This window comes from Myotis myotis, unplaced genomic scaffold, assembly GCF_014108235.1.
Source record: "Myotis myotis isolate mMyoMyo1 unplaced genomic scaffold, mMyoMyo1.p scaffold_m19_p_14, whole genome shotgun sequence".
In the NCBI taxonomy this organism is placed as follows: Eukaryota; Metazoa; Chordata; class Mammalia; order Chiroptera; family Vespertilionidae; genus Myotis; species Myotis myotis.
The window spans coordinates 45,065,822-45,086,946 of NW_023416318.1; the positions used below are offsets into that span (position 1 = coordinate 45,065,822).

At 50.5% G+C, this 21,125-nt stretch overlaps 1 protein-coding gene across 3 annotated transcripts in view; it reads right to left on the reverse strand.

Moving 5' to 3' along the window:
• Positions 1-21,125, reverse strand: part of EFR3B (EFR3 homolog B) — a 65,245-nt gene that overhangs the window by 17,273 nt on the left and 26,847 nt on the right. For all 3 annotated transcript variants that reach the window (XM_036335178.1, XM_036335177.1, XM_036335176.1), the window contains exons 2-5: positions 20,387-20,463; positions 19,250-19,377; positions 11,196-11,346; positions 1,025-1,146 (exon numbers count right to left, since the gene is read on the reverse strand). In XM_036335178.1, coding sequence (XP_036191071.1) covers positions 1,025-1,146; positions 11,196-11,346; positions 19,250-19,377; positions 20,387-20,463 — 478 coding nt within the window. The remainder of the gene's footprint in view (positions 1-1,024; positions 1,147-11,195; positions 11,347-19,249; positions 19,378-20,386; positions 20,464-21,125) is intronic.

Consider the following 21,125-nt stretch of genomic DNA (forward strand, 5'->3'; position numbering starts at 1 on the left):
GGCTCTGAGCAACTTAGGAGTGAGGAGGGGGGACCGGAGGGAGACGCACCCGGCTACCAGGCTTTCTTGGCTTACATGCTAGCGGGGGGAGACAGACAATGAATAGGAAGCATAGTGAGTAAATTAAGAAACATGTCCGAAGAGGATGAGGACCATGGGAGAAAAGAGAGAGCCGGGTACAGAGCAGGGTGAGGGAGAAGGGGAAGGGGTGGGGGGAAGTTCGGGGAAGGTGTCATTGACAAGGGCACGTTTGAGCCCAGGCTTGACCGTGGTGGAGGGAGCCGTGCGGACCCACAGGGGAAGCATTCGGGACAGGGACAGACTGTGCCAAGCCCCGGGGCAGCGGGAGGCCTCCTGGCCGGAGGGGAGTGAGTGGGGGAGAGTGGAGAAGTCAGGGGGCAGCGGCAGCGGCCAGTGGGAGGACTTGGCTTTGGCTTGGTGGGTGGATATTTGGATGGATAATGGTGAGGGGATGTTCCTGGGTGTATAAATGGATGTACAAGAGCGCATGGGGGTGTGCATGTGTGTGCATGTCTGTCACTGGCTCCCAAATTGGCCTCCCAGGCCCATTATCTCACATCCACCCAGTTTCCTGCCCTAGAGGCTGCTCCTTTAGAAAGCGCGTGTCGGGAGCCCAGCACTGCCCGCTTGCCCACCCATGTTCCACCAGGTGCTCTCTCCTCCCCAGGAACGTCTGAGAGAGGCAAACCCCAGAACAGCGGTTCTCAACCTGTGGGTCGCGACCCCTTTGGGGGTCGAACAACCCTTTCACAGGGGTCGCCTAAGGCCATAGGAAAACACATATATAATTACATATTGTTTTGTTATTAATCACCATGCTTTAATTATATTCTGTTTGTAACAATGAAATTGGGGGCCACCACACCATGAGGAACTGCATTAAAGGGTCGCGGCATTAGGAAGGTTGAGAACCACTGCCCCAGAGGAATCAGACACACACGGGCTGAGACCCCTCCACGCTTCCATCATCAACTGCGCACGCCCCCTCGCCCTCGCTGCTCACTTGGTCTTGATTTCCAGGTCATCGTGGCTGGAGTGGCACATTTCACTGAAGCGGGACACAAAGAAGTCGTAGCTCCGATGGTAGGACGGGGTGTCCTCCTCGATGTTGGCAAACTTCACAAACTACCCGGGAGGAGAGAGCGATGCACGGGAGGGGTGACCACTGTGCTCCCCGCCTTTGAGCTCTGGGACTTGGTGGCCCCAGGGCCCTGCTGTATGAAAGCCAGGGGACATCCACACCCCGGGAACCACGCCTCCCACAGCACACCGAGTTCCAAATCCTGCTCACAGCTCCTGACTACACAACAGGCCTGGGGTGAGCCGGGGATGGGAGCAAAGACAAAGTGAAGGGGACCCTGGCTTCCTGTGACCCCCAGAACTGCACCGGGTGCACCCACAGGCTGAGGGGCTGCGAGGGCCAACACTGACACTGGGAAAGCCCTCATCGGAGCACGTAGCTCTCCCTAGAACGCACCCCGGAAACAAGAACATCTGAAACTTGATTAAAAAGTGTAATCGCATTTGATTGTTGAAAACTGGACAACATCTTTAAGCTCTGCATCCTCCGCTGCCAGGTGCCTTCTGCCGTCACCAAGCTGCACATTTGCAAGTCTAAACAGGGACTTGATTTCCACTGAGTCCCATAGAGAAGCCAGAATCACCGACTAAGTGGAGTTAAATTATTAAAAAATTAAATATAAGTCTCATAGGTTATTTTATGTGTTGCTATCAATTCAGTAGTGCAAACTACTCTAAAAAGCTTAGATGAAATATACCCTCCATTATTCTGACCTGCATTATTTAATTGCTACCATGTTTTTGTGGGTTCAGAAAGGATATACAATTGAGATCATTCTAGTACCAGCTCCAGTGTGGGGTGTGTGTGTGGTTTCCACGGCGCTGACAAGCCTTGCTCCAGACACTAGCTGGTGTCTTAGACTTCAGTTCAGTTCTGACACGATTGACCCAGAGAGCGCATCAGACCCCATGGCCGAGGGTTCAGTCCTATAAGACTGCCCCCCTCGGACCCAGGGCAGGTCCAGGCTCTCACCTGTACTTCTGACTGACCAGCTAGAGATGCGAGATTCCCTCAACCCCCTCCTTGGTTTGATTCACTTGCTATAGTGGCTCCCAGTGCTCAGGGAAGTCTTTTATTAGATTACCAGTTTAGTATAAAAAGATATAACTCAAGAACAGCCAGATGGAAGAGACGGGGGGGGGGGGCAGGGGGGGACGGGGGGGGGGGGCGGGCATGTGTGTGGGAAGGGGAGGAGCTTCCCTACCGATATCTCTGCATCCCCAGAGCTTCTCCAAACCCCGACCTTTGGGGTTTATGGCAGCTTCATTATGTAACATAACTGATTAAATCATTGGCTACTGGTGACCGAGCTCAATCTTCAGCCCCTTTTCTCCCTGGGGGTTGTGGGGTGGGGGTGGGGGGGACTGAAATTTCCAACCCTCTAATCACTATTATCCTAAACTTAACTTGCTGCTGTGCTCTCACAATATTCAGTATTGTCCATCTATTTTCCTATTTAACTACTTAAAAGTTGTTAAGTGTTTTCTGGATGAAATTAGCAATTTCCACAAACATTAACTATTGTAGTTTTTGTTCTTGCAATAATAAATATACGTTTATTTTCTGCTGACATTCAGTCGCAACATGCAAAGCTGATAAGGTGATCTTTTCTTCCAAGTTACATCTAAAATATGTACATATATTTGCAAGCAACTATACTGATATTAGCAGTCAATCTGAAAGGCACGGCTTGCATGGTGTGCGGCTATGGGGAAGAGGCGTAGTGGTAGTCCGTGTGATCTCAAGACCACTGATGAGACACGAGTTCAGGAGTTCGAGAAACAACAATAAAGCCAGCCCTGGCTCCCTGACCTTCAGAAGCCCCCTAAGGCTAGAGCACAGACTCGGGCTGATACGAGGCTGAGGCTAAGTTTGTCTGAAGCTAAATTTGGGTGCGTCGCTGCTCTCAACCATGAACAGGATGTTCCCAGGCCGCTCTCCCCACCGCCTAAGCCTGGCTTGGGCAGCGGGTCTGCCCACTCGCAGGGGACGTGCTGCTGTAGGGTTCCAGCTGCAGATCTCTGCTCCCAGGCGGGGGCCTGTGGGTGGGACTTTGGTTCACCACCACCCCCCACCCCCCTGTGTGAGATGAGCAGCCCACTCTTCATTCACTGAGGTCCTGACTGTTTTCACTTGTATTTCCTTCTCACATGACGAGGCAGCTTAAAATAAGACCGACTACTAGTGTATACGCAAAAGTGCACGCACTTGAGAATAATTAAAACGAGGCTGAAACAGAGGAGGCCACTAATCACGAGGGAGAAACAGTCCAACCAGGACTTTGTCCATAACGTGTAGTGACAGCGTGGACTCAGATGCAGTCAGGGGACTGAATGACCAAGCTTCACGGGCCAATAGCAATGAAAGCTTAGAAGCGTATACAGAGCAGGTACTACCCTAAGCCTTTTACGTACACCATCTCTTTTATTTCTTAAAATGACTCTAAATGAGCGAGCTAGGATTATTATTCTCATTTTACAAAGAGATCGAGACCCGCAAACATGAAGTAACCTGCTCAGGGCCTCTGAGGAGTCACCCAGGCCTCAGCCCCCTGCAGCCTCCGTGCAGCTCGGCCCTGCAAACCTGGCTTTGGTTCCCGCTCTGCTTCCGCTAGTGCCTCAGGCCTGACGGGGGTTGGGGGACGGGGGGGGGGGGGGGCAGGTACTGTCAGGGAAGAACAAGCATCGGATGAAGAAGCGGCTGGGGATGACCTTAGTTTGGTCCTAAGGGGTGAGGGTGTTCGTTTCCAAACCCTACGGTACAACAGTGTGTGTGTGTGTGTGTGTGTGTGTGTGGGCGGCGCGGGGGGTGGGGGGGCGGTGTGCTTGGTAAACACCCACATTCTAGCCACCAGACATGCTGTCAGTCTTGGACAAGGCCCGGGGGTTTACCTTTTAGCAAAGTCCCAGGAAACTGGTGGACGGTCTGATCGTCCGAGGCCCACATTTGAGAGAGACTGCAGCGTCACCCGCAGGCAACCTGGCCTCCTCTTCCCCTCCAGCCCCCTCTCTGCCGCTTCTCTGGATCCGTCCCTATCTCTATGGAATGTGCCATCAAGTCCCCCTTCACTGCCAACACTGACTTTCCTCCTCCCCAAAGTGCCGTGAGGAGCGTGGCCCCGGGCGGCAGGTTCCTGCTGGTGTCTGTTCTGATGGGCTGTCATCTGTGCCGTCCAGGCTGCTCAATATTTTGACTATGACCACCCTGGCTGCAAGGTTAGAATTCAGATTACAGCCCATGTTTAAAAATGGAAAATTCAGCGACAGCCACGAAGTTCACGAGGGTAGAAAACCAGCAGGGGATGCCTTCTCCAAGTCATTGGGAGCCTTTTTCTAGACGGGGCCACCCACAGCTGCTCGCCTCCCTGGAAAAGACCCTCATCCTTCTCTTCTCTGACCCTCTGCGTCCCTGGGTCTTCACTCTCCTGTGCTCTTTCCCCCGGAACCTTCATTCTGAGCCTTCTTCTCACATTTTGGTTTTGATGGAACGGTTCTCCTACTTAAACAGTTGTGCTCCGCTCCGGCTGCTGGGCCGGTGACCAGACACCACTCTGCATCTTGTCATCTGTGCGACCGTGGGCACGCCGTGCACCCTCTGAGCCTCTGTTCCCTCATCTGTAACATGGGGACGCTAGGACTGATGCCAGGGTGGATGCCAGGGTTAAACAAGGGGTTAAAAGGCCAGCACTGGCACTGCCTGGCACAGCGGATGCCCAGGAACTGTGCTGCGGTGGACAGGGGGACAGTGGTTGTTTGTGGCCGCTCCAGCAGCTCCGGGCAGCGTGACCCTTGTCCTTTCCCTGCCACCAACACAGACCCAGACAGGCCGTCACAGGGGAGGAGCCCAGATGGGCAGTGTGGACCATGCGGGCAGCACACTCAGAGAGAAGCAGTCCCGGCCACCCCTCAATGGACTGGCTCCGGAGAGTGGGAGCGGGGAGGTGACAGGGAGCAGGGGAGCGGGGAGGTGAGGCCATGCCCCTGACGTACCATTCGGGGACTGAGGGTCACTTGGTGAACAGGGTGGGACAGCACTCTTCCTCGTTACAGTCTAGTGCTGAGACTGCACTTGATGCTATAAGAGGGTACGTGCCCCATTTATTGTGCTATGGGGGGCACCCGGGCCAGCTAATACAATAGGCACCATGTTTGGTACCAGGATCTCCGAGCATCCTTAGAAACCCTTGGTGTGATAGGTTGACAGGAGGAGCATCCTTTCTTCTGAGCCTGAGGGACCAGCAGGACAGACACACCAGCCCAGGTGACCTGCGGTGTCCCCGTGGGGGCAGCTGCTAAAGGGCCCACCCCACGCTGTTCCCCAGTCTCCCACGCCGACAGGAGGAGGCCACATAGAAACTTTGGTGCTCGTGGTTCAGAGGGTGAAATCGGGGTGCTTCATGGGGGCTCTGGTCACGGGACCCCACTGTGGAAGTCCACTTGGGCAATGCGCCCAGACCTGGCTGCCAGGGGGCTGAGTCTCTAAGGTTCCGCAGTGAGGAGGGCCTTCGTCCCTCTCATAACAGGCAGTGTAGTGCCAGGGTTGTGAGAAGGCCTCTGGAGCCAAACTTCATTTCTGGACCCCAACTCCTCCACTTACGAGGAAGCCGATCTGGGCCAAGTTCCCTAGGCTCCCTGCGCCTCAGTCCCCGATCTGTAAAACGGGGTTAGCAAGAGCAGCTGCCTCACAGGCTTGGTATGACCAGCCCATCACAGTAACCGGTCCAGCCTCCTCCCCTCCCCCCCCCCGCCCCCCCAGCGCATTTTTGGCTTGCTGTCAACACCCCGTGAGTTTTCACTGGGCCCACTCACCTGTGCCACTGGCCACTATTTTTTTACAAGCAGGAATTTTCTGCCTGTTTCCCCTTACCATTATTTTTGAAATCTATGTTTATTGATTTCAGAGAAGAAGGGAGAGGGAAAGAGAGACAGAAACATCAATGATGGGAGAGAATCATTGATTGGCTGCCTCCTGCACGTCCCCCTACTGGGGATCGAGCCCGCAACCCAGGCATGTGCCCCTGACCGAGCCATCCTGGTCGGGCTCACCCTTACCATTGTTAATTCATACCTTACAAACGGCTTTTGTGAAAATGCCACTTACCTAATGCATGAGATTGTGAAATAATAACTGGTTTCTTTTTAATATTACAATGATGAGAAAGGTCTCCATAGCAACGAACTGAAAATCCTGAACATGTGACACTTCAAAGGCCATGGGTACTGCTGGGGCCACCCTTTCAAGATCAAAGTGTCAGCTCTCTATACACTCCCAAGGGCGCCAAGCTTGCTGGGACACATCTCCAACGCTCTGGGACAGACAGGAAGGAGCCGCAACTGTGTGAAAGCTGAGAGTTACGAAGGGCCTGGGTCAATAAAGAAAGAGAATCTCCAAATATTGACATTGCAAAACCAGCTCTCCCCTGGTCTGGAAAACAGCAGCTGAGCTGGCTGGCCTCCCTTCGGTGCTCGCCCAGCCTCTCCAGGCGGAAGTTAGCCTTCCCTTCTGCTGATGGGCGCCTGAGAACCCCAGCTCTCCCCTGATCCAGGGTCGCTGGCCTTTCCTGGTTGCCTACCTAAGGAGAAATGGGCACTGCCTCTTTGCTTCCCGAAGGGGATCCTAGCGGAGAAAGCAGAGCTTGTAAAGCAGGTGGTTTTGACTTTAACACCCGGGCCCAGTCCTCCCAACCGCACAGCGACTCCCGGAAACAGGAGAAACAGCCCAGGCTGATGTGATCTCCTCCAGCAACTCCCCTGGCTACCAGGAAGGGCATTTTGAGACTGAAGACATCCTCTCCTTCTACCCCTACCACGTCTTCCCTCTTTCAAGATTTCTTTGCATAACTGGTTTTAAGCTCTGGGAAAGCCCAGTCCTTGCTGCCCGAGAAGGCGAGCCCTCTGGCCCAGAGCAGCCCCAGGGGCAGGCCCCCAAGGCGCCAGCCCGGGAGGCACAGAACTGGGGCGGCACCGGCTGTCTCTGCTCTATGACTGCCATTTGCTGGGGCCGCCCGGTGACCTGCTGTTTCAGTTCTATCCGCCCTGCCCCGGAGAAACCCACTCCAGCCCGCTGCTCGCCCGCCCGCAGGGTTGATTTCCGCACTGGCTGGAGACGGCAGCATTTCTAGATGACAGTTTAAAACACGAGAAATGATGAAATTGCCCAGGGGTGGCACAGAGAGTGAGAGGAGGATGGAGGGCCAGCCCTGGAGGCCACAGACATTTCAGGGGCACATGGAGGAAGAGAATCATTGAGAAAAACCGTGTTGTTTCCTATTGCTGCTATAATACATCCCACAGCTTAGTGGCCTCAAACAATGCAAATTGGTCCTCTGACAGTTCCGGAGGCCACACACATCCTTTGGCTCATGGTCCCCTCCCCCCACCTTCAAGGCCAGCAGAGTAGCATCTTCCATCTCTTTCTCTCTATCCCTCCGCTTCCGTCATCACGCCACCTTCTGTCTGACCCCGATCCTCTGGCCTCCCTCTTATAAAGACCCTGTGATCACATCGGCCCGCCTGGAGAATCCAGGGTAATTTCCCATCGCAAGATCCTGAACTTGGCCGAAACCGGTTTGGCTCAGTGGATAGAGCGTCGGCCTGCGGACTGAAAGGTCCCGGGTTCGATTCCGGTCAAGGTCACATACCTGGGTTGCGGGCACATCCCCAGTGGGAGATGTGCAGGAGGCAGCTGATCGATGTTTCTATCTCTCTATCTCTCTCCCTTCCTCTCTGTGAAAAATCAATAAAATATATTTAAAAAAAAAAAAAAAGATCCTGAACTTGATCATCTCAGCAAAATCCTTTTTATGATATAAGGTAATTTTCACAGGTTCCAGGGATGAGAACACCTACATCCTTGGGGGACCATTCCTCAGCCCAGCTCAGAAACGAAGAAGGATGCACCAGGCGGGGAGAGCCAGAGTGACAGGGCCAGGAAGTCAGGGGAGTAGGAAGAAGGTGCAGGCACCAGGAGAAATGCCACCAAAGCTCAAACCTCAGCTGAAAGATGAGTGGGGAATGGTTATGGGCATGGTTTCACCAATGGCTAGCTGCACGGACATGTGCTTTTCCACAGAGCGACCCCAAGTCACCACCCTAACCTGGGATTGCACTCGGCATCCATGAAAGGGGGACCCAGACACCGCCACAGGGTCACCCCCAGCACCCCCACAAAGTAACACGGCCAGCGGCTTTAACTGCATCCAATCAAACCGTCAGATCTAATTCCAGTTCGAAGGTCGTAAAGCAGCCAGGAGAGCAGCATGAATGACACCACAAGGAAGTAAGAGACACATCAGAATGTGGGGCGTCCCACAAAGCACCTGGCCGGGTCTCTTCAAAGGGTCAATGTCATGAGAAACAAAGAGGGGCAGGACAGGGGTTGGGACTGACTGAGAGAGATGAGAGACAGAGAACAAAGTAAATGCACGATCTTTATTGAATCCTGAACTGAAAGACAGCAAGACAAGACAATTTTGGGACTATTAGGAAAATTTGAATTGGGACTAAATTTCTTTTAAAATCAGGAATGATAGTTTTTCAGGTGAGCTAAAGGTATTCTGTGGCTATGTAGAAAACGTTGTGGGTTTTTTTTTCTTGTTTGTTTACATATTTTTATACTGGAAGAGAATTGAACTTATGTTTGGACACAGGGAAGGAACCAGAGAAAGCAAAATAGTGGAGACATGGAGAGAGAAATAATGACTATAGAAAGAAAGGAAGAAAGGAGGAGGGGAGGAACCCTGCGCAGGTTTAAGACTGCAGTGGGTCAGTGGTCCCCAAAACTGCTGCTAGTGCCACAAGAGAAACTAAAACATAGACTCCCAGGTGCCCCCTCCACAGCGCTGATGCGTAGGTGTGGCTGAGCCCCGAATCCGTAGGTTTCCCAAGCTGTGCAGGGGCCTCTGTCATTGGCCCGGTGTGACCCTGAAGGGGCGGACGCTGAGGACCGGCTCTGCAGAAGGATTCAGGCAGCAAAACCAGGTCTGAGGGAGGAGTGGGAGCAGAGGCGACTCCGGGTGAGCCTGACCACGGGGAGGCCGGGCTCCAGGGAGAGGACCCCACACTGGGTGGGGCCCGGTGAGAAGAGAACACACGCCACAGGGCTGAATAAATCACCATCTAAATCCAGTGCCCCAGCTGTGCGAGCACAGATGAGCTCTTTGACTGCTTTGGGCCTCCGTTTCCGGGCAGAAATCCCAGCAAAACGCGGGTGGTAGATGAGCTCAGGTTTTTCTTTTCTCTCTCTCCCCCCCCCCCCCCCCCTTTGTCTTTCTTTCAACTTTCGGGCAGCAAAACCCTTTACCCGAGTGAAAAGTTGCAAGCTTCCGTAGAGTCCCAGACCTGCTCCTGCAGCCCCCCTCCCCCCACAAAGCCTCGAATCCCCGTGAACACCAGTTGAAACGCAGGCTCGACTCTAAGATTATATCAGGCGCTAGCATGCCGGCAGCTCTAACATGATGGGGAGAAAAAGAATGCTCTTCTTGGGAAGGTCCGAGAAGCCTCCGACTTAGAGAGCTGGAAAGAGCATCTGAGGAGAGACAGCAGCAAAGGCTGCCTCCAAAGCTGGACTCTGAGTCTATCGTGATTATTGACTTAACTTACTTAGAGCTGCTTGTCCCTACATCATCCTCACTGTCTGCAGTACAGTGACCATTAGTTGACTCGCTGTCTTGCTGATGAAATGATTCACTGTGATGGAGAATCGAGGAATTTGCAGGGCCCTGAATTCTCAGGCTGTAGCCTACAAAACGCCCACCCAGGGCTAGGATTCGCTGTGGGTGCAGCCACAGCTGCTGGCCACCTGCTTCTGTGTCCCCCAGGGGGACACGCCCTCTGGATGACTGGTTTATTTACATTCAGATGTTCTCTTCTCGACTATAGTTATCTGAAACAGGACCAGGGAAACCGTATCTGAAGCTGTTGCCAGGGCAACCTGACAAAAGACTTCACCCTCGGCTACTGTCCATGTCATCTGTCAAAGGCGGCTGGCTCACAGAGCGAAGAGAAGGGCACAGGTTGTGACTTTTGGTAAAAAAGGAAAACTGGAAGATTATTTTCTGGTTAAATCAACTTACATAGAACAGGAAAGCAGCTGTTCTCTGTGCAATAAAAATTCAGAAAAGGCAGGAGGGGAGTGCTAAGAAGGCAATCCTTACACATTTCTGTGTGAAATCTGTAAAATCGTTGCATTATCAGAGCTTTTAACACCAGGCTTCCTAAAGACCTGGAGCTGGGAGTTTGCCCTGAAGAGGGAAGAGGAGAGAGGGCAAGACATTGAAGAAAGCAACCGTAGGGATAGACACACATACGAAGCTGGCGGTTCTCGACACACCTAATGGCTCGTCTCTCCCTGAGCCATAACCGCTCACGACAGCAGTCACCGTGCGGAGGCCAGCCTTGCAGAGCCTGGACCATCCAGCCTGCTCATCGTATCCGTGAAAATACCGAGGCCCACAGATAACTCTCTCCAGGTCGCCCAGCCAGGTAAGGGCAGAACTAAGCCAGAAGCCCTGATTCCTGCTTCCCCGGGAGGTCTCCCCATATCTGGCACCTCTGTCCCGTGGATGTCAGTTTATTCTAGTTTTGAAAGAGGCATGACCTGGACTAGATTTCAAAGCATGTCCCATGATGCCACGGGCTGGGCTGTGAGGGTGCCAGGCACCCCTCCCATCCCTTTCCATCTATTTTTATATTTCTGAGGGCCCCACTTAAAGTTCTTTAAGGGGAAAATCTATTGCTAAAAAAAGTTCGAAGATCATCAGTCTAAAGATAAATACATTAGATAATGGTGATGGTTGCACAGCCTTGTGACTATACTAAAACCACTGAATCATATGCTTTAATGTGGTGAATTTTATTTTTTTAAATTTATTGTATCTATGACATAGTTATATAAATTATAATATAAATCATATCTTTTTAGTCAAATAAAAAACTAAACATGCCTGTATTCACACAAAGGGGAACGTTAAGACAAGCACTGAGCAGTACTTAGGGTCAGAGAGCAAATAGGGATGGATCCTGACGCTGACCCAGAGGTCCCACCCTCCGCCACCCCCACTCCCACCTCCAGAGCCCCTGAGGCAGCTCCTTACCGAGTTGGTGCCCAGGATCTGCAGGTTGGGCTTCTCTGACTCCAGCAGCTTGGCCACCATCTTGAGGAAACTCTCCACGAAGAGGTTGATGCTCTGGCAGTGGCAGGCCATGAGCAGCTGGTCCAGCGCCTCCATAGCGATGCACACGTACCTGGGGAAAACAGCACCGATGCCATCCCCCTGCCCCACGTCCATTCCACCCGCACTGCCTGACGGGGGGCAAGCTAGATGGCCGCGCTGTGACTTCCTGGGCAGCATCGGGGTAATGAGGCTCTTCTCCAAGTTGTCAATGCCTGATGCCATTCCATCAAGTGCCCACTCCAGCCTGAGAATCAGAGCTGGAAGGAGGCCTGAAGGCCAACCTCTCAGCCCCACATCTTACGGTTGAAGAACATGGGGGCAGATGAAGTGTACCATTTCATGGGTAAACACACGCAAAAAAGGACAGGTGCCCAGAAGAGCAAATTCTGAACCAAGATCCAGTGAGATCAGAGAATTATGTGATCCAAGTCCAGGAGTGTCTGCTGAGCAGCCACTGAGGAAAAGCTCTGGCCTACTCGCTGCAGGGGGCGTAAGGATGAAGTAGTCCTTCATATGAAAGAGCCTAGAGTCCGATGATGAGATAAGTACCCAGCAATCTCCTCTAAAGGGAAAATACGAAATGCTACAAGAAAATCGTGTAAGGCATCCCATGAGGTTCCAAATAAGAAAAGAGATGGCTCTGCGGGGGAGGCAGTGAAGAACTTTATGAAGACAGTTTATGAAGAATCTGAGATGGGCCTGGGACCGTTGAGGAATATAAAATTAGCAAGTTTTGTGTTTGAGGATCTCCATTCTATGATGATCTACACAAACAATACGGTTGATGATACCACCATATTTGAGTGGCACCCTACCTCGGGGACATTTTGACCTCATGGAGGATAAGACAGCCACAGAATTAAAATTATTTCCACCTTAGGAAGAATATGGGTTGTGTCAGTTCCAACTCCCTCACTGGCTCAATTCTAAAGTCTAAAACCTGAGTGAATGCCTTCAGAACTAGGACTAGACAGCATCCAATGGTGAATAGCTTACAGTTCAATCAGCCCATCCTGTGTTTTGACAACCAGAGAAAAACTTCTTTATGTTTCAAGCAAATCCTAATAACTTCTATCCTTTACTCACAAGTCTACATTTAGGAGCAGCAAGAAGAGGACTGAACCTTTTCCTACCTGCCAGTCCTTCAACTGCTTGAAAACAACAGTCTCATTTTTCTTATTCTTCTCTTCTCCGTGCTAAAAATACGCAATCCTTCCAAAACCAGCCTTCACCGGACAACCCCCAGTCATCCCGGTGGCCTTGGTCTTCCTCAATGCCTCTCTTAAATCCCAAGAAAAATGCCAAGAGCCAAATTCCTCCTGAGAATGAGTGCATGTCTACGCTCACTCCAACACGTGTTCCATGATAGTGGCAAAACAAGCATATGGTCCGATAAAGCGCATGTTGGAAAGATACTTTTCCCACTTACAAGCCATTTGCATTCTAAAGGAAACAAGGTGGATGTTCACTTTTTGTAAAAGGCGATCTTTTCACTCCTAATGAGGAGGTTGCTGCAAGTGTGTCAGGAATTATGTTGTCTTAAACCTTTATAATTTTTTTTAAGAAGTTAAATTTCTGGGGCAGAATGCTAGATGTCACCCCTGGAATCTCTTTCCCCTTTTTCCATAGGAATTTAGAATTTTAGCTGAGTTTGTGGCTGCTCACTGGGAACACTTCCCAGCCTCTCTTGCTGCTAGGTGAGGCCGCATGACTAAAGCGTTGCCATGAAAATGAGGAGAAGTGAGGTGAGTGACGTCAGCATGACTTGCTTAAAGGACGGGATTGTCCTTCATGTCCTCTCTTTCCCTCCTTCTGCTGGTCCCACGTGGCAACAGCTGGGCACCCAGAGACAAAAGTCCCTGGATGACCTCACTGGGCACAGAGCCCACAGACCCCACCTGGAGAGAAAGGAAAACCACTTCCATGTGCTGGAGCCACTGTATTTTTGAGTCTCTCTGTTCCCTAAATAACATCAGCATCTGGTAATCACGTTGGGGAGGGCTTCAGAACCTGATGAGGCAAATAAGCGTGAGTCCTAAGCAATCCGAAGCAAACCAAGTGACTGCCTTCCCAGGAAAGAGAAGTAGGAGTTGAAACGATTCTATCCTTCCAGAGGGGAGGTCTTCACAAGCATCCATGGGCTCGGAGTGTGGGCCTTCTGCCTGTAGAGCCAAACCATGTGGAATTGGAAAGTACTCCCCCTACAGAGAAAATGCAGGGAAGGCAAGGTGAACGGAGAACCCCCAAATCTAACTGGGGTGCCCAAGAGTCAAGTGAATGCCTCTCAGTCAAAAAAGCAAGCAGCACAAGACCCATCTCAAAGATTGTGGGAAAGCTGTCACCACGGGCTTTTAATGTGTTAAAGCTGCCTGACACTCTCAAGTCAGGCTCATGTGCTCTATCTATAATAATAAAAGCGTAATATGCTAATTAGACCAGCGTCCTTCTGGACGTCCTTCCGGACAAAGCCGGGGCTGCAAGGGAAACCTAGGTCCCGGGTGCCAGAGGGAAGCCGGTGCCGGCAGTGGGGGAAAGGAAGGCCTACTCTTGCATGAATTTTGTGCATCAGGCTTCAAGTATATATAATAAAGGATGAATTCAAAGATCTGTTCTTTATGTGGCAAGCCAAATCATATCCATGTTTTAATGTTAGGCAAGTATTTAAAAATCCTTTACTAGCGAATCTTTGTCTTTTTATTTCTTTTCTTTTTTATTTTTGGTCAGTTGACTTTTAAACAATTTATTAAACTTATTTTTTAATTTAAGTATTGTTGGTACATAATCTCATATTGGTTATATTAGGTCCAGGTGTACAATATAGTGATTCGACATTTTTATACCTTACAATGTGATCGATCACCCAGCTAATTCTAGTAATCTTCTGTCATCGTGTAAACTTATCACAATATTATTGACTATATTCCCCTTCTCCTTTTTACCCATCCACCCCTCCCTCTCTTCTGGTAACCATCCCTCTAAAATTTTTAGTTATTGATTTGAGAGAGAGGGAGAAACATTGATTTGTTCCACTTATTTATGCATTCATTGGTTGATTCTTGGACGTATATGACTTGATGAGGGATCAAATCCGCAACTTTGGCATGTCAGGACAATATTCTAAATAACTGAGCTACCTGGCCAGGCCTGTTTTGTTTTGTTTTTAGATTCCACATATAAGTGAAGCCACATGATATTTATCTTTCACTGCCTGACTTATTTCACTTAGACCCATCCATGTTGTAACAAAAGGCAAGATTTCATTCTTTTTATTGATGCATAATATTCCAGTGTGTGTGTGTGTGTGTGTGTGTGTGATCACATTTTCTTCGTCCACTCACCTATCGATGGCCGCCTAGGTTGCTTCCGTATGTTGACTACTGTAGACAATGCTGCAATGAACAAGGGGGTGCATATACCTTTTTGAATTAGTGTTCTCATTTGTATACTCAGATTTGGGATTGCTGGGTTGAATGGTAGTTCTATTTTCAGTTTTTTGAGGAAACGCCATATGGTACTGTTTTCCATAGGGGCTACACCAATTGCAGTCCCACCAACAATGCCTGAGGGTTCCCTTTTCTCCACATCTTTGCCAACACATTATTTGTTGGTTTTTTTGATTAACAGCCTTTCTGGCTGGGGTGAGACGATATCTCATTGTGGTTGTAGGGGCTACACCAATTGCAGTCCCACCAACAATGCCTGAGGGTTCCCTTTTCTCCACATCTTTGCCAACACATTATTTGTTGGTTTTTTTGATTAACAGCCTTTCTGGCTGGGGTGAGACGATATCTCATTGTGGTTGTGATTTGCATTTTCCTGATGATTAGTGTCTTTAAACATCTTTATATGTCTGTTGGCTATCTGTATTTCTTCTTTGGAGTAGTGTCTTTTCATGTCCTCTGCCCATTTTTTTCAATTGGATTGTTCATTTTTTGTTGTTGAGTCATATGAGTTTCTTATATATTTTTGGTATCAACCCCTATATACCATTTGCAAATACACTGTCCCATTCAGTAGGTTGCCTTTTTGTTTTGTTGAAGGTTTCCTTTGCTATGCAGAAGGTTATTAGTTTGATGTGGTCCCACTTGTTTATTTTTTCTTTTGTTTCCCTTGCTCGAGGGGGTATTACCAAAAAGATTTTACTCAGACTGGTGTCAGATAAAGTTTACTTCCTATGTTTTCTTCTAGGAGTTTTGTGGTTCCAGGACTTACAATTAAATCTTTAAGCCATTTTGAGTTTATTTTTATATGTGGTATAAGAGAGTGGTCCAGTTTCATTTCTCTGCATGTATCTGCCCAATTTTCCCAACGCTACTTGTTGAAGAGACTGTCATTGCTCTAGTGTATATTACCTCCTTTGTCATAGATTAGTTGACTATATAATCAGGGGTTTATTTCTGAGTTCTCTATTCTAGTCCATTGATCTGTGTCTGTTTTTGTGCTAGTGCCATACTGTTTTGATTATTACAGCTTTGGAGTATAGTTTGAGATCAGGGAGTGTGATACCTCCAACTGTGTTCTTCTTTCTCAAGATTGCTTTGGCTCCTTGAGGTCCTCTGTGGTTCCATATAAATTTTAGGATTATTTCCAGCTCTGAGAAAAATAACATTAGCATTTTGATGGGAAATGCACTGACCAAAACGCAAAGCTCCATAATATGTCTTGTGGCAGCCACTTAATTTCATCTCTTGTGCGTCAAAACTGTCTTGCACATGAGTCAGCTTTGCAAACCCAAGCATATAAAGTAACAGCAGTCATGGCATCTTCTAAATGTTTTTTGTTATTTTTTTGAGACATTAGAAACCATTTCTTAGGTATCCTTGAGCTAACTCTTACACTGAGCAACCATAAGAAACACTGCCTCTCTACTCTGAAAATTTTCCTGTCCATGCTTATAAAATGTTTATTTCTTTTATCTCTGTGAACTGTCAACTATTATTAAATTGCATTTACTATTATTAGAATAAAATATTCTTAAATATTCCGAAATAGTCATCCCTGGGCACACTCACAAATGGATCAGGTCATGCTCTTATCTACAGAGTGTCTTTGAAATACAGAGGCAGCACTGGGTCTTTGAGCTCCTTCAGTGAACAAAGTCACCATTCTTCCCTGCTCCAAGGACTGGCCATTCCTGGCTCACTATAGCCTTGCCCTTGTCATTATAGCCTTGACCTTCAGAGGCCATCACAGTCACAGCCCAGGAAACCTGCTGTGCCTTGCGGGCCCGGTTCCAGCATGTTTCAGGTCCGCTGTGCGGGCCAGTGAAGCAGACTGAATCTTGCAGGGCTGGGGCCCTTCCAAAGGGGACAGACTCTCCCTACAGACAAACCTGGGCACCTTCTGCTAATCAAACGCGGCAGGTGGGAAATGGGGTGGGCGGCGTGGAATTCTCTTCTCTGATGAATCATCCCGGCGGCCTTCTGTATGAAGGGTTTCACCATTATTTGATAGAGTTTACATGAGGGGAAAGGAAGGGGTGGGGTGGGGTTTGGCAAGAGAAGAAACTAGAAGGCCTTCCAAACCCCAGAGCTTAGATTGTTGCTTTTCCTTTTCCTGTAAAAAAATTCCCCAAAAAGTCCTGATAAGAAAAAACCATCCTTTGCTATAAAAAAAAGAAAAATTGGCTACTGACCAGGAGTGGAAACTCTGAGGGAAAGTCCACATTATGGTAGAAGTGAAACTGAAAGTAACGAAGAACAGAGATTAAGGCCTACATCTGTGAACACACTTCTTCATTCCCCATCTTTGATCCCGATAGTAAGGATGGCAGGATTGTGACTATGAACTTGAACTTTGCAAAGAATCTTAGATGAGAAGTCAATGGGACCCTGGAACCCCCCAGTCCAATGCTGGCTGCCTGGGTCCTTTCTTACCATAACCTACACTCTCAATGGGAGCAGAGTACTGGCTTCTCAGGGTGATACCTGCTCAGCAGCACTAGGGTCAAACAGGCCGGTCCAAGCAGAGGTTTGATCTGGGCTTGGTATCCTGGAAGGTGTCCAGTGTAGCAACTGGTCTGGGAACCTGGGCTGGCCTGACCGGATCCTTGGAGCAGAATGGGGCAGGAAAGAGGTGCTGAGGGAGGTGCAGGGGCCCAAGGGAGAAGGCAAGAACAGATGACAGACCTCAGCAGCAGGTGATGCAATAGCTGGGCTTCCCAGCGGGTGAGGCAGGCAGGACCCAAGGACTCTGGGATGCACTGGGGTTCATGGGCAGCAACCACGTCTTGGAGAGGACACAGGTTGGCAACAAGAGGAACGCAGGGTCAAGGGTCAAGGCGGAAGATGAGTTACAACAGCTGAGGAAAGTACATAGAGGCTCTGGAGTGCGGGAGTGAGGCAGGCAGTCCCTTGCTTTGAATTCCAGAAGAGGCAGCTGGTGCTGCTTGAACGCCCTGTGCTCAGGCAGGAGTGGCCCCAGGAGCCAGGGAGGTGCGGAGCCTCCAGGAAAGGAGAAGCAGGCCATGCAAAACGTGGAAACCAGACTCAGTCAGAGAGGAAACACAGATCCGGGGCGGAGATGAAGCCCCGCAGGCAGGAGAGAGGGGGCAGCTGTCGCAAGGCCAGTCATCACCTAAGAATCACTCAAAGAGCCGTGGCCTTGACAGTGTCTCCCTGGTTCCCGTCCTTTCTGTTCTGGTTCTTCCATTAACACGGCCAGCTGTGATCTTCAAAACACGGACCTGAAGCTGCGCTTGCCTAGCTCCTTTAGGATAAAATCCAACCTCCTCAATTTGACCTCTAGAGTCTTCCACAACCTGCTCCTGACTCACCATTCCACCCAGCAAGGCCCACCAGACCTGCCGTGCTTGCCACGCCTGCCATGCCTGCTCTCAACCCACTCCAGACGGACTGGCTGTCCATCACCCTGGCTCTCTGTCCTCCCCTTGACGCCTCGATGGGCTCCCACCGCCGCCCACAGCACCACCTCCCTCCAAGGCCCCTTCCTCCTGCTGAGAGAGATGGAGAAGCAGAGTGGAAAGGTTTGCATTGCGCTGACGGCATGAGGAGGGCCTCGCCTCTGCAGGACCCACCAGCCAATCTGAGATCAAGCTGTCCTGGCATAAAAGCAAGACCAAAACCTATTCATTCTATGACCATTTTAAAGAATAAAATTAGGTCGCACACTCAAGAAAAAGGGCATGAATATAGTGTCCATGCGGATTATATAAATCGCCTCGACGTACAGCAAAGCAGGTGTCCACAAGCAGAAATGACTTTATCCTAGATTGAACCTGAACCCAATATGCAAGCAATAACATTAAACATTAATACAAATTTTGCCTGCCCTCTCTGCAGTTCTCTCAGTGAAAATATTCTGTGGTCAGCAGAGCCACTTAGAACTTGCCACTGCCCTCTGATCTGCCATTCAAAACTGGCATCGTCCTGTTAAAAGCAGCCATTGCAGCATCTACGTATTTAAAGTCTTGAAAGCCTCCCTGGGGGCTCTAATCGTAACCATGTAGAGAAGAAAACGCTGTTAGAGCTGATCTCTCTCCTCACCCTCCCGGTCTTCCCCTACCCAGTGCCTCCCTCAACATCATCATCACCTTCCTCGTCACGGAGGGTTGGAAGAGCAGAATATTTGCACACAGAAGGGCTGAGGGGGCGTCTCCCTACCATCGTGCAGGTGCCTGGATTTATGGTTTGACCATATGGGCATGAACCTTGGATGCTGGACCCAGTGGCAAATGCACCCTCTTCTGCCCCACTGCCCCCCCACCCAGCCCACCTGCCTGTGAACTTAGTGCCTGGGTGTGTTTAGCATCAGGGATGACAACCAGATGTAGGCAGGCAGAGCATAAGCTGTGGATTTCAAGGTGTTTTTCATCCGCAGGGACTGCGATGGGCAGAGAACATGCAGAATGGCAAAAAGCAATCATCCAGTCCACTATCAATTTCTTAAAGGTTTACCCTAAACCTATAACATGGTTTCTGAAAATACCCTTTTCACTTTCCCCTCCTACTTACCCATATCGATGACGACCCACATCCCGGATGAGCCTCTCGGAGAGGTAGGCGCCGATCCGGTCTAGCTTTTCTGGAGCCGAGAGGGCGTAGAAGGTCAACTTCTCCATGTTGGTCTTCACCAGGCCGTCCTGCAAAAGACAGACCGTTCCTGCTCTCGGCGGCCCTACCGTGGCCGGCAGAGTTCAAGTCTCAAGGTAAAATTCGTTCCGTTTCATCAACATTAGGCAGAGTGCCACTAAGCATGTGACAGGCAGCATGCAGATTTCAGGGACAGAGAGAGGATTAAGATATAGTTCTTGCCATCCAGGAACTCACAACTTAGCCCAAAGTGTGTTGGCTAGAACTAAAACTAGTGCTATAAATGTGTATGTGTGTGTGTGTGTATGTGCGCGCGCGCATACTTGTATGTACACAAATGTGTGTATATACATGAAAGCATATATGTGCACGTGTGTATAAGTTATGTGTATACACACATATGGGTGTGTGTGTATGAAGGCTTCATTGAAAGTGACTCAGAAGTAAACGTGTTGGATATCCAGCACCAAGATATGAACAGGAAGGAGAAGGCAGCTCTGTAACTCATAGGAGATTCTCCAGGGGGCTCTGGAAATGTGACCCCCGCCCCGCTGCCCATCACGAAGAGGTCACTGAATCCCAGAGAGCAAGTCAAGTACATCCGATTCTGACGTTCCTGAAAGCACACATTGTGGGATGCAGCCGGCCGGGGGTGGGGGCTTGGAAGCCAAGAAGCCCGGTGCCCTGTGTGCACATCCCAACACCTGGCAGACACCAGGGGGAGCCGGGAGAAGACATGGGCTCCTGAGCCGAAACCCCAGACGGGAAGTGCTCGCACTGAACACAGGAACAGTCCCGGCAAGAGAGTCGGCAGCTCAAGGAACTATCACCCAGAGACATGAGTGCGAAGGATGTCTCAGGTCAGCCATGGCCCAAAGCAGGCCAAGCCCACTCCAGAGCCCTGGGCTCAGAGAGACCTAAATCCCTCCGCCTTCAGCCCCTCCCGCCCCCACGGCTCCGCCGAGGGGCCCAGGAGCAAGGGGCCCTGGAGGCCTGCTCCCCTCCCAGCAGCCCAGAGATGGAGAGAGGCAGCAAGTGCCGGCCGGAGCAGTGACGCACCTCGGGATCCTCAGGGAAGATGTTGTCAACCAGCCTTTTGTACCTGGGGCGCAGGGCGCCACAGCAGCCGCACACACCTGGAGGGGCAGAGAGCAACTCGTGAGCACAGCCTCCGGGTCAGGCCCAGGGGACCGGGACCAGGCCAGGGTGGCCTGTGAGGAACCAAACCCAAGATGGACACAGAAAGGTCCCTCCCCTAGAGCGCAGGGCCTCATCCTTCCGGGGCGGGCATCGCCCACTACTCCCCCACCTGCCATTTGCCTCTCTGGTTCCCTGCCTTTTGCTGGGGGTCAGGCGCCGTGTCCTAGGCGAGGCGATGGCAGCAGCCCAGCACCTGCTCACGGTGCCAGGCCACCAGGGAGCATTTGAGGGGCGAGGCTTTGGGATGGGAGCGTACATACCGGTCAGGTGCTGCCCCCACATACTGCACGGTTATGTGTACACACACACACACACACACACACACACACACACACACACACCACACACACACACACACACACACACACACACACACACACACACACACACACACACACACACTCACACACACACTCACACACACTCACACACACACACACACTCACACTCTATAAGGCTGCCTCCTCAGCTCGGGAATCTTCTCCCGTGTCAGGAACATGGTCAGCTGGGAGACACGGCCGCTCCCCCTCCGCTGCCCCCTTGTTTGCTCCCCACTTCTTTCATCCTCTGCCCCTCAATTTCCTCCCCCACTCTCTCT